Source organism: Cyprinodon variegatus, unplaced genomic scaffold (assembly GCF_000732505.1).
Source record: "Cyprinodon variegatus isolate N-32 unplaced genomic scaffold, C_variegatus-1.0 Scaffold189, whole genome shotgun sequence".
Lineage (NCBI taxonomy): Eukaryota > Metazoa > Chordata > Actinopteri > Cyprinodontiformes > Cyprinodontidae > Cyprinodon > Cyprinodon variegatus.
The window spans coordinates 945,472-958,012 of record NW_015150642.1 but is presented as its reverse complement, the minus strand read 5'-3'; the positions used below and the strand labels follow the sequence as shown (position 1 = coordinate 958,012).

The window sequence follows — 12,541 nt, the reverse complement described above, 5'->3', positions numbered from 1 at the left end:
CCCGGCCGTTACAACGCTTTTATTGGTTCCGCTATCGGGACGGAACCAATAATGGCAAGTCGTTATTTTTTTTAAATAAAAAAAAAAAGTCAATTTTAATGTTTTATTTAGATTACAAAAATTAGTTATGATGTTTTAAAAATTAAGACCTACGAAAGACTGATTTAATACATTTTAATACCAATTAAGGCCTTAGTTTGATTTTGAAGAATTCAATGCCTTTTAAGACTTTTTAAGGACCCGTAGGAACCCTGTAAAAGTTCTCACACTGTACGGCCCGATGCTGTGATGCGATCTACCTGCTCACACTGGATGTCTAAAAACCAAGTTGGACTCAAGTTGGACTAATCTGGAAGCAGAAGAACTCCCTTGTTTGTACATGCGTAGTCCGTGAGGTTCTGGTAAATTGGCTCGTAGCTCAGCTTTAACAGCAGGAATTACCCACCAAACACTCAGGAGGACCGACTAAAACATATTTGATTTTCTCCCGACCTTCTGATTCCTGATGGGGAGGTGGTCATTAGAGGCTGATCGGCCCTCGTTACCCCCTGTACACTACACCAGGCACCATCAGGCTGAAAATCGACCCGATCGAAAAATTCTCACACGACTGGAAAATCAGCCCAAAGAAATCGTAGTGTTCGCCCGGCTTAAGACAATTAGATTATAGGCACTTGACATGTGACAATGCAATAGTTCTTGTTCCATTGGTAAAGTGTCTCCCTTTCCTCCTCAATTCAAGAAAAAAATTAATATGTCCAGACAGTGATTTACATCTGTGGACTTTTTATTTAATAACACATTCTGTTCAAACAGTTCAGCAGCAGCCGTGACAAATATGAGCAATAAATGAGAAAAATATATAAAAAAAAAAAAAAACTATTTAAACCTACTGACGCAAGAAAACGAGATAAAGGGCAGGCAGACAACACACAGGTAGTAATGTTAAAAATAAAAAACATTTTTAATGTTTAATTGTTCTGTTAAAGGCCTAAAAGTACAGAACTACAGCACAATGAAGCAATCCTGCCATGATCTGAGTCACGCTTTAAAAACGCTCCTGGTGGAATAACTGCATCATCATCTATGAGCTGCTTTCACATCGCAGAGGGACCACTGGGAGCTAAAGTGTAAAGAGGAAACTGCCTGAAGCTTTGAAATGATGTAATAAAAAAGAATACCAACGCTACACCAGTGGGTGGCGCTGTAACTCTACTATACAAGTAGAGGAAGAAGGAGGGATAAAGCATGGGGTGAATTGTGAACCATGTGTGAAGAAGCAAAGTAATGGACTAATGGGACAGCCCATTCAAAAGCAGCGATGAGAGACTACATGGCAAAGCTCTCAATGGGAAAAAACGTACCGACAAATCGCATCTTATTCACTATTCCAGCTTAGAAAATGAAAGCAAGTGTCTGTGTGTCTGTCCATCCATCTGACAGATGTTTCAAATCAGATAAACTGCATGTTGCTGCTTTTTAGGATGACAGAATTGTAGACCAGTCTTTTTCAATCCTGGTCCTCAAGGCACCCTGCTCTGCATGTTTTGGATGTTTCTGAGGTTCAGCAAACCTGATTAAGATTATTGCAGTTGAGCAAAGCCTGATAATCTGCTATCAATTGATAACAGGTGTGTGAAAGCTGGGAAACATCTAAAACATGCAGGGCAGGGTGCCTTTAGGACCGGGATTGAAAAACATTGATGTAGACAGACCGGAAACCTGTGACCTACATCCTTCTCCAAAGGTGACGGATGAGGAACCACTCTGTGAGATGTAAATAAAACTTCTGGACGAAAAACTACTCAGGATTTCTCAAAGACTATTAAAGTGATGTTACACCAGAGCTGCAGTAATCATTCATTGTAGGCATGAGCAGATGGACTCATTGGAAGTGTTGTAAATCGCGTACCTCTCAACATAGATGCTTTCATTGGTTCCCAGGAAGTAGAGGCTGTTCAGTATTCTATAGCAGGAGACCTGGACTTCTTCCACTACAGCAAAGGGGACCAGAACATTGGAAACATCAACATTCATCTCAGAGAATGAAGAAACTTCATCATCATCATGACTTTACGCACGCATGAGGTCCTCTCCGAACATGTTCTGAGCGATGTGCTCAAACAGGGAGGAGAGCACGGGCAGCAGGGCGAAGGTGGTGTAGTTGATGATCTGAGTGACACCGCGTGGTTGCTCTCTGCTGTGGGTAAACTGACCCAGCTTCAGGTTCTCCTGAGTTTTCTCCAAATCTTCTGCCACGCTGTCAAAGTAGGAGCGCAGAGCCGCCTTCACCGACTCCAGCCCGGTCTTCATCACTGTCCTGGGAGGAAGAGGTTTGATGTTAGCTTAGTTCTTCTCACATACATCTCTGTTTTTTCCTTCATATCTGGAATTTTTTCATGGATCTATCCGAACAAACAGTACCTGGCATCTAGACTTTGTCCCAGAATCTGAAGGCAGCTAACAATAGATGTTGCATTGTTACCTGGAAAGGACAAACCCCATAAATTAGATAAAAGATCCTCAGAACAATCAACAGGTGTAGCTGCGACCAAATGTCCCAAATCTACACCAGATCTTGGAAGCTTCCAGCCCTTAGTATGACGTAGCATTAGGGCCAGGCTAGAGGTTTTCTTATTTTTTTATTTTGACTTTAAAGTCGTAACATTACGAGTATGAAGTCATCATATCACAACCCGCTTCAGAAAGAAAGCTTGGAGCTCCGCCCAGCAGATGACTGTCGACCAGCTCCACCAATCAGCAACCTGAATCCACTTTTGACATCCTGCCCAGTTTGCTGTTTGATGCTGCTGCTAAAAGATAACTGCTAGCATGTCTTTATCTATCCTGTTCCCAAAGATTAGCTTAATGCCCTCCAGAGAAGTTCTGCTGCTCCTCCATGCAGCGCGGCTAACTGGGCCAATTTAGGTTAAACTGAAGGAGTTTAGATCGACTAACACAACCACAGAAAGTTTATTCTGGATCCTTGGATCCATTAAACAGTGGAATTAATCTGGACCAGATTCTGGATCCGTTCACGGTTCTGCTCCAAACAGGCATTCCTTCACTTCCAAGTAAAAAAAATCAACACCGGCGGCCTCTAGTGGACATCTGTGACATTACAGCACTAAAAAAAGATTCTTTCTAAGAGGACGTTCTCAGTCAATTGGATTGAATTAATTTTAGTCTAATAAATCATCAACTAACAACTAATCGTATATCCCAGAAACAAGGGTGGTGATATGGCTGTATATTTGGGGAAATTTGTAAAACAGTAGAAATTACGATGTTCAAACACACTGCAAATACAGAAACACCCAGCATATGCAAAAAGAACTGCAAACAAGCAAACTTGACTAACACACAAAAACATGCAATGGAAAAATGCTGCAAATAGTAAAAACAACAACCGGAAGTTAAGAAAAGCTTCAAGCTAGCTACTGAAAACAAAGTTGTTGGTTTATCTTGTTTGATGAAAATAAACAAAACAAAACAAAAACAATGGCCACCGAAAAAAATTGATTCTGACAAAAGGTTATTAGAAATAAAAATTATCCCAAAATGAAGGTCAGAAATTGCTTTTCAATCATGCTTCGAAAGAATGATTTTATGAACCAGGCTGGGACTAAAATGATTATTTCCCAGGAAAACATAGAAAATAATATAATCAGAGGGACCCATTGGATTCAGGTGTGTCAGCTAATCAGTGTTTACAGTCAGTGGTCCTAAATGCAGGGCTACAGGCTGCCACTGCTTGGTGACATGCTGTGTACCACACCCAACATGAACCAGAGGAAGCCAGGGAAAGAGTTGTCTTGTACCCCTTTCCAGTGGCCGATAAACCAGTTTAAACCCGGCAATAATGGTCATGAAGTGGCAGTGGGAACAGCTCACTGAAGCGTTTCTACCCAGGTCAAACGACTCGGTAAGTGACCCACGTTAAAATCTCCTCGGCATTTTATGCTGTGTAAACACCAGAGCCGGGTCGACACGTTAAATTACGTGACACCACTGAACACAACGTGTGTACCTCAACACACCGCTTCAGTCGCTTCTGATCTAACAAGCTGAAACAACTCCGTTTACATTCGATAAACATGGAGCAGCTCTGGTGAGAGGGATTCAGAAAGATAATAGAGAGAAACATTAGCCCCATTAACATTAGCCAAGATTGGTCCGAGCAAGGTAACCGAGATAACAATTGAGTGTAAATGGCACGCACACAACTGAACCACGCTAACATGGTACTGGTTCATCAGTAGGGCTCGGTGCGGTTCAATTCTGGCTCGGTTCTCAGCTAACCAAGAGCGCATGATTAGACCATGTCATCTCAACGTCTGTCATTGTTTCCTGCGTCTGGAAGCCCTGATTAGACTATTGTTTGTCGTGTCCACTTCCCAAAAGCCGACTCTGTAAAGTAAATTCACTAAAGGCTGAACTCTGCAAACAACAAAATATCACAATTACAACCAAACTTCCTGAAAGTCAAGGGGCGCCGCCATGTTTGTTTGCTTGTTTACCTCTAGAGAGCAGTAGTACTGAAGATTGCCAGTAGGAGGCGAGGAACCATGCTAGCGTGATGTGTAAATATTCGTGAGGAACTGAGCTTGGCACGGTTAACTGATCCAGACTTGGTCCAAACTCTGCATGGATCGGTTTCAGAGGGTAGTGGAAATGGAGCTGGTAAAGCACACTGACTATGCCCTGGCTACCTTCCATGTTGCTCTCCATTGTTTACATCCCTGATTTCTGTCACACTCTTCACTGCGGGGGGTCAGAGGCCACGCAGCTGCCAGCGAGGGGTTAGACCAGCTTTTTCTGGTAGTGGGAAGGGAGCCAAATGCTAATTGTTAGCGGGTCGACCTACGTCTGAAAAACACGCATTAACCCGATATTTTCAGTGGCAAAGAGGCTTAAAAATAAAGAGAACTATAGAGCAGCCTGTTAAAGCTAAAGGCTATCGGACCATTTCCAAGCAGCTGGTGTTCCTGTAACTACAGCTGGACTTTTTATTCATAAATATAAGATCCAGGGACTGTAGGTAACCTCCCCGGTGAATGTGTTTATTTTTTCTATTATTCTGTTAAAGCATCGTTGAAAAACAATGTCGGACTTCAAGTTATTTCTGTGACCATCTTTGGTTTTTCTTTCATTAAATAACAGGTACCAACAATTTTGTTTATTGGGATGAAATGTGTTTAAGTTGATATATTTTAAAACTTTTTAAATAGTCAATTTAAATCACAAAATATCATTTCAAAAGTATCGGTACTGATATAAATTTTTCCCCAAACATATTGGCATCATTTTGAATCCAAAAAAAGGTGAAAGACATTTTACTCTCTCACAGAAGCAGGAACCTGCAGCTATTTCAGTGCATTTTTAGAGAGTGATGACATGCCAAAAACAATTAAATAAAATAAAGACACTGACACTGTTTCAAAAAAAAAAAAAAAATATATATATATATATATATATATATATATATATATATAAAGAGAAAATTCAAAGCATGAGATCGAGCAGCCTTACCGAATAAGGAGATCCTATGTCTGACAAGAACCCCCAGTTTGCAAAAAAGACTGAAAAGATTCATGGATGAGAAAGTTAAATTAGAGAGAGAGAGAAAATAAAGACAAGATGTGGAGATAGAGGATCGTTAGTTCAGCTTCCATGCAGCTGAGGCCCGAACCACGAAGCCTGTCCAGCATAGTGGTTTTACTCCCAGTTTACCCAGTCCTCCAAGCTGGTTACCAACTCAATCCAGCTTCATGGATCATTAATCTGTGAACTTATAAATTGGCGGGTTTAAGCTAGCAGACCAATCAGAATCATGGGCGCAGAAGGCAGAGCGCCGTATTTCTGCTATCTGATAGAAATTTGAAGAACAAAAAAGTCTTAATGAAAAGTCAAAAATGGTGGCGACAGGAAAGAGACACCAAACATGGCGGTAAAGGATCGCTGACTGCGTTAATCCATATTGAACGCAGCCTGCACACCAATCACTGCAGATTAGGGGGAGTGGCGGCCGAGAGGTTAGAGCATAGAGCTTGGAAACCTGAGGTTCTGAGTTTGAGCCGAACTCCCACAGCCTGCACTCTGGGTCCCTGAGCAAGACCCTTAATCCCCAAACTGCTTACCGGGCGCCGCACAATGGCAGCCCACTGCTCCCCAAGGGGAGGGGTTAAATGCAGAGAGGGAATTTCTCCAATGTGAGATCAATAAAGTTCAATTATTATTAATGGAGGGAGGAGGATAGAAATAAAACCCAGAAACATTTTTTATCTGCTTAGCTGGACTTTTTCATTCTATAATATTTAGGCTCCAATAAAACTGGAAGCTGATGATTGCATCATGTTAAAACAGGAAGTGACTGACGGAAATCATCCGGATTTCTGGATGAAGTTTTTTATGTTTATTTTACTTGGCAGTTTATTATTATCCCTCATCTGTGCAGCTTCAGTGGAACATCTACTCTTCTTATTGATACTGTTACAGTAAATAGTAAAAATAAAAATAAACAGCACCTTATGAAAGTATTCGCACCCTTGAACTTTGACCTTTGGCCAAATTTCAGCTTTCAAACATAAAGATATAAAATTATATTTTTGTGAAGAATCAAATCTCTATCAGTTCTGCAGGGGTGTCAAAAGTTTCATGTTTATCACTCCATTATAAACCCTACTGTTTAAAGAACACTTTTATAGAAGTTAGAGGATCAAATTCAGCTTTTTACTCCAGTAAAAGTATAAAGTTTTAAAACTACTGAAAGTATAAAAGTAAAAGTAATGCAGGAAAATCTGTGAAGGCCAGAAGCTTTACTGCTCTACCCTATTAAAGGAATATTTTTCCTTTAATAGGGATGATACCTTACTTAACAGTGTCACATTTAACTTTGCATCATCTTGAAAAACTTTATTTTGTTTTGCAGCGAACAACAAGTTGGGGCAGCACCGAGTCCATCCACAAAGAAATTAATTGTCTGGATGAAACTAATTATTTTGATGGTTTTTATTATTAAATACCAACAGGCCATAATGAAAATGAGCTTAAATGAAACAAAACGAGTCTATTTTAGAAAAGTAAGGTTGTCTAAAAATTAATTACCCCATTAAAGTACAGCTAGCCAACTTTTCCTTATTACAAATACTTTATTACTTAATTAAGATATCAAAGTATTTGTACTTTCGTACTTGACACTTCTGTAGTTCTGCACATCTAGACTGTAATTTTTTTCCATTCTTCCTGCAAACATCTGGAGTTCAGTGAGGTTGGATGGAGAGCGTCTGTGAACAGCAGCTTTCAGTTCTTTCCACAGATTCTGGACTTTGACTAGGCCATTCTAACACCTGGATGTGTTTATCTGTGAACCAATCTATTGTAGATGTTGCTTCATGTTTAGGGTCATCGTCTTGTTGGGAGATAAATCTCTGTCCCAGTCTCAGGTCTCACCCTAAGAAGTATTAACTGAAGGGGGCAGAATCATTTTGCACCTCCAGTTTGACCCAGACATGAAGCCGCTGGTTGCGTAATACCTGATGGGGTCTGGGATGCAGTGAGGAACAAACTGCTGCAGCTCCAGCAGCCAGGATTATATAAGTAATTGTCATAGCAATCCAAAGGATCTTTATTATATATTTTTTTATTTTAGCTTTGTAAATCAATCTTAGAATAAAGCAGTGAATGGCAGCGGTGGATGAGGACATTATAGAGGAGAAAACTAATACAGAATAGTAAAAGGCTGGGATATGAAAATAGAGGAAAAAACACTAAGAACATATTTTGTTTAAAATGCTTTTTGGTTTTTACTTACTTTATTCTCTCTAATTTTTTTTTTCTTTTCCCTCTGAATTAAATCAGGTCTTCAATCAAAGGACACATTGTCATTGTTTCCTAACAGCTGATTGGCTGCTGGGTGGATTCAGATCCATCCTGAAAGTTAGCCCGTTACCATGGTGACCAGCCTGGCTAAGATTGAGTCCAGCTTCACTGGAAAGTCAGGGTTAAACCTGAAGTTATCTGGCTAACCCAGTAATCCTGCTTCCTGGTTCAGACCTCAGCCGCTGCACACATCCAGCCGCTGGATTTCCTCACCTGGTGACCATCTCCTTCTCCTTATTGGAGGCGTGGCCTCCGCTGCTGATGGGATGGATGGCTGTGGACAGGAAGTAGAGCCTGTGGTTTTTAAAGTACTGATCCACCAGCGGTAAAACAACCTGTGGGCAAAAAGAAGCATTTTAACAGGGCCGGACCAAGCAGAGACAGCTCCAGGGCAACCAGAGGGGCCCCAAAACAATTCTTTGTCTTTTTTTTTTTTGCATGAATGTTGATTTCATATAAATATAAAAAGTTAGAAAAATATTACTCAGATAATTTTGACAAACCGATGTTTTCTAACTTGGTTATTGAATTGAATGGTTACCAGGAATAAATGAGCTACTGGCTGAAATAATAACCTACTTAATACAGCTATTAAGATAAAACTACATAACAATTTTATTAAAAAAGTATTTAATTACATTAATATGTGTGTATATTGTCTCTTCACACTTTTTGCTAATTTAAATTACTTTAAACAAACCAAAAAAAAAATTTTCTAAATAAAAAATATTTTCTTATCTAAAACATTTTATTTATTACAAGTATCCATATTCAGATTAACCTATTATTTCAATAACATTATCAATAGAATAATTAATTACTAAAATAATTGATAGCTGCAGCTATCTTACCATAAATATTTTTAACTATATAGAAATTGTAATTTATACGTCGAAACCAGAATGAAACACAGATGAGGACAGAAAAAATGCACATTATTCGGTTGATTTGATTTAATAATTTTTGCTTTTATTCAATTTAATTTATTATTTTAATTAATCAAAGTTAATTTATTTTTTTGTTGTTATTTTTTCACATTTTTGCTGCTGCAGTTGAAACTCAACAGTATAAACTAAAAGAACTTTTACTTTAAATAAAGTAGTTTATTAATTTGATCCATTTTAGTAACACTAGATGATTCATTAAAATAAGGGTTGTAAACAGTCCTGCCGGAGCTGCAGTGACTAACTGTCGCTGAGTGAACAATCTGATCATAAAGGGGCCCCAAACTCTAATTGCTCCGGGCCCTTGGAGTCTTTTAGGCCGGCCCTGTCCTAAGATGAGCAAAAATATTTCCAAACACCGATTCTGATCGGACTGATAATTGATCGACTTTTAGATCATTATTGTTCGTGGGGATGAGATCAAGACATGTAAGATATGGAAATACTAAAAACAATGAAAATAAAGAAGAATAAGAAAAAAAGTTACCTTTCCAAAGAACTTTATCTGCTGCTCATGAGGAATCTTCCCTCCTTTAAGCTTCGTTCCCACATCTGAACAGAAACAGATCAGAACAGATTTCCAAACATCAGGCCACTTAGTTCAAGCAGATAATTATTGTTTTATTATTCTTGTTATCAAGCTAATTATTAATTTCAGTGAGTAAAAGAGGAAATAGTCTGATTCAACCTCATAAAAGTACCAGTTTTAAAACAACTTAAGTAAAAGTAAAACTAAAAGTAATGCAGGATAAAATGTTAAGGCCAGAATCTTTACTGCTCTACCCTATTAAAGGAAAATTTTTCTACAATTCTGGATGATAACTTCCTTAGACTTCATTTTCTTAGTTTTATAACTAATGGTAACACTGTCACGTTTAATTTTGCATCATCTTGAAAAAAAAAACGTTTTATTTTGGTATGTGGTGAGCAACAAGTTGGGGCAGCACCGAGTCCAACCACAAAGAAATTAATTGTCTGGATTAAACAAATTTTTTTTTATGGTTTTTATTTTTAAATACCAACAGGCCATGATGAAAATGAGCTTAAATGAAACAAAAATAAAAAATCTATTTTTAAAATGTAAGGATTAAAAACTTGTCTAAAAAACATTTACTCCAGTAAAGTATATATATATTACAAGTATTTCTACTTTGTTACTCGACACTCTGGGATAACAGGGTTTATACAGGAATGATGAACTGTAATGTAATGCTTTTTAATGCTATATATCTATCTATATATTAGGGGTGTAAATAATAATCGTTTTGTATCAATGCATCGATCCAACAGCCGACGATCCGATGCATCGACACGTACGCAAGAGAATCGATTAATGTTTTTTTTTTCCTCCGGTCTATTTTTATCCCTTTGATCCTGGGCGTAATTCTTCTCCCGTGCTGCGGTGGCGCTATACCTATTTTGCCCTCCTACCTCGCTTCCTGGTTATACTCTTACAGCAGTGTTTCACAGTGAGCTTGACACAGACATTTTTAAATTATGCTCAGTATTGAAGCGTGGTCTGTGCTACACGCTGTGGGTCTAGATACGGCCGAGGCGGTGAGGAAGTGGGGGCGAGTTTGTGCGACAACGGAGGGACATGAGGGCCAAAAAGAGCGGAGATCCAGGTGGAAAAAGGGTCCCAGCGTTCTCGCGCACCTCACTCCTCTAGCAGGTCAAACTTTGCGAGATGTTTTCCGCAATTTTGGTCATGAAAACAAAACAAGCTGGCCTCCTGTCTGTGGCACTGTCTGCGGTCAGCTACAATCTGGGAGAGGTGGAGCGGAGCATCTGTGGGGGTATCGGAAATAATAGAATCGTTGGGTCAGGAAATCGATACTGAATCGAATCGCCATGATGGATGTGATTTACACCCCTACTATATGTATATATATATATATATATATATATATATATANTATATATTTCTAAAAAATACGTCAAACTCCTTGGTCATCTTTAGCGTGGACAGGCTGCAGCCATGTCCATAATTCCTGGTTTTCCAACTACTTTTGTTGAAATTTACATTTTCCCATTCTCTGGCTTTTTCTCCGCCTTGAGCTTCTTTTCCGAACATTCCGAAGTTATATCTGATTATATATATCTGATTAAATTGTTTTTATAAACTTTTTTTTAGGTAAAGCATTTTAAATGCAACCATAATCACATTTAATAAATTTAAATGGCAATTAAGGCCTTAATTAAAAAAAAAATAATAATTTAATGAATTTTAATTACTTTTAATGACCCACAGAAACCCTGAATAAGGATCATGTGACTCTTTTTAAAGCCTGTATTTACATCTGCTCCACGTAGAGCTAGAATATTAGTTCTAACTGATGTAAATCTTGGAAGGATGAACTTTCTTGTGTTTTCTTTAGTTTAACACTATAGTTCCTAGAAGCTGTTTTTTCATCACCAATCAATCATTTTTGGAGCTTATCTGGTCTGCAAAAGTTTAACAAGATGCAAAAATGTGCATTTTTAAGCAGTAATTAAACAGTGCAAACCGAAAAACATCCAGCTGCAGACGCATAGATCAACTGGAGCGCACAAATCGCCGACTTTTATGGAGGGAAATTAGTCGCAAAGAGCATGTTTTGTAAATTGTTTTTTGAAAAAATTGAACTTTAATAAACATCCCAATCAGGGGTGCTGCTATGGTATGAACCAACATACCGGCTGTTGCTGGTTTGAGTCCCTGTCCTGCAGACCTTTGCCGAACGTCTCTCCCCTAAAACCCTTCCTCTCTGAATACTTTAAAAACAACAAAATAAAGACCACCAGAGCCTGAAAATTATTAAAAATATATATCTTAATTAAAACAATTTTAGAAATTTTTTTTACTTAATTTCCGCCGATTTTTTATTTTGAAATCCTATTTTTTTCAAATTTCGTTTTTTTTATTTGAGTTGTGTTAATTACATCTTTCCTTAAATTATGTTTTCTAGATCAGTTGCAGCCAAATCCAAATGCTGGCTTTGACCAATTATAACATCTTTGCTAACGCTCATCTGACCAATAGAAATTCATCTTTGCTTCTCCGACCAGCGGAAAGTCCCGCCCCCAGAAAGGAAGAGAATGAGATCTGAAACGTGCAACATGAAAATAATGAATTTCTTAAAACTAAATCTGAAAAACTGAAGAATAAAAAAACATTTATTTTTCTATTTTTTAAGGGAACAAAATATAAATGGAAAATTGAAAAAAAAAAAAATCTGAGAAAACAGGAAAGTTTCTCTAAAAACCTTTGTTTGATGAAGTTTTTCGGTCCCAATTTCTGGATTACATTTGATTAATTTTCCATTTACAAAATGCGCTCTTTGCTGCACAATTATGGAACAAAACTCACTCCATAGTTCCACAAATCCCGCCGCACTTTTCAGAGACAAATTCAGCGCTGAAGTCAAATAGCTATTCAAATGACACCACCTTCTTGTTGTTTTTTTGGTAACCGATCGTTTCTCTCTAAACACCAACATGTTAGTGAAGATCGCTCCATCATTAGTAATGAGAAGAGCTTTACCAAACTCCATCATATGGTGGTGGGCCTGGTCTACGTATGTGATGAGCTTCTGGAGGAAGGTGTAGGCAAATCTCTTCTCAATAGCTGGAGTGTCCAGCTCTGGAGACTTCTTTCCTCTGAAACAGAACACAGAGCAATTATCTTATCTCCTTTTCCTTTATTGATAGAAAATATTCAAAAGGTTTGGATGAGT

The 12,541-nt window shown here is 38.3% G+C and overlaps 1 protein-coding gene across 1 annotated transcript in view; it reads right to left on the bottom strand.

The window, feature by feature from the left end:
• Window positions 1-12,541, bottom strand: part of ryr2 (ryanodine receptor 2 (cardiac)) — a 250,576-nt gene that overhangs the window by 78,856 nt on the left and 159,179 nt on the right. The window contains exons 59-65 of the mRNA XM_015379302.1: window positions 12,349-12,464; window positions 9,313-9,377; window positions 8,095-8,216; window positions 5,533-5,582; window positions 2,425-2,485; window positions 2,082-2,320; window positions 1,913-1,994 (exon numbers count right to left, since the gene is read on the bottom strand). Of these exons, the coding sequence (XP_015234788.1) occupies window positions 1,913-1,994; window positions 2,082-2,320; window positions 2,425-2,485; window positions 5,533-5,582; window positions 8,095-8,216; window positions 9,313-9,377; window positions 12,349-12,464 (735 nt within the window). The remainder of the gene's footprint in view (window positions 1-1,912; window positions 1,995-2,081; window positions 2,321-2,424; window positions 2,486-5,532; window positions 5,583-8,094; window positions 8,217-9,312; window positions 9,378-12,348; window positions 12,465-12,541) is intronic.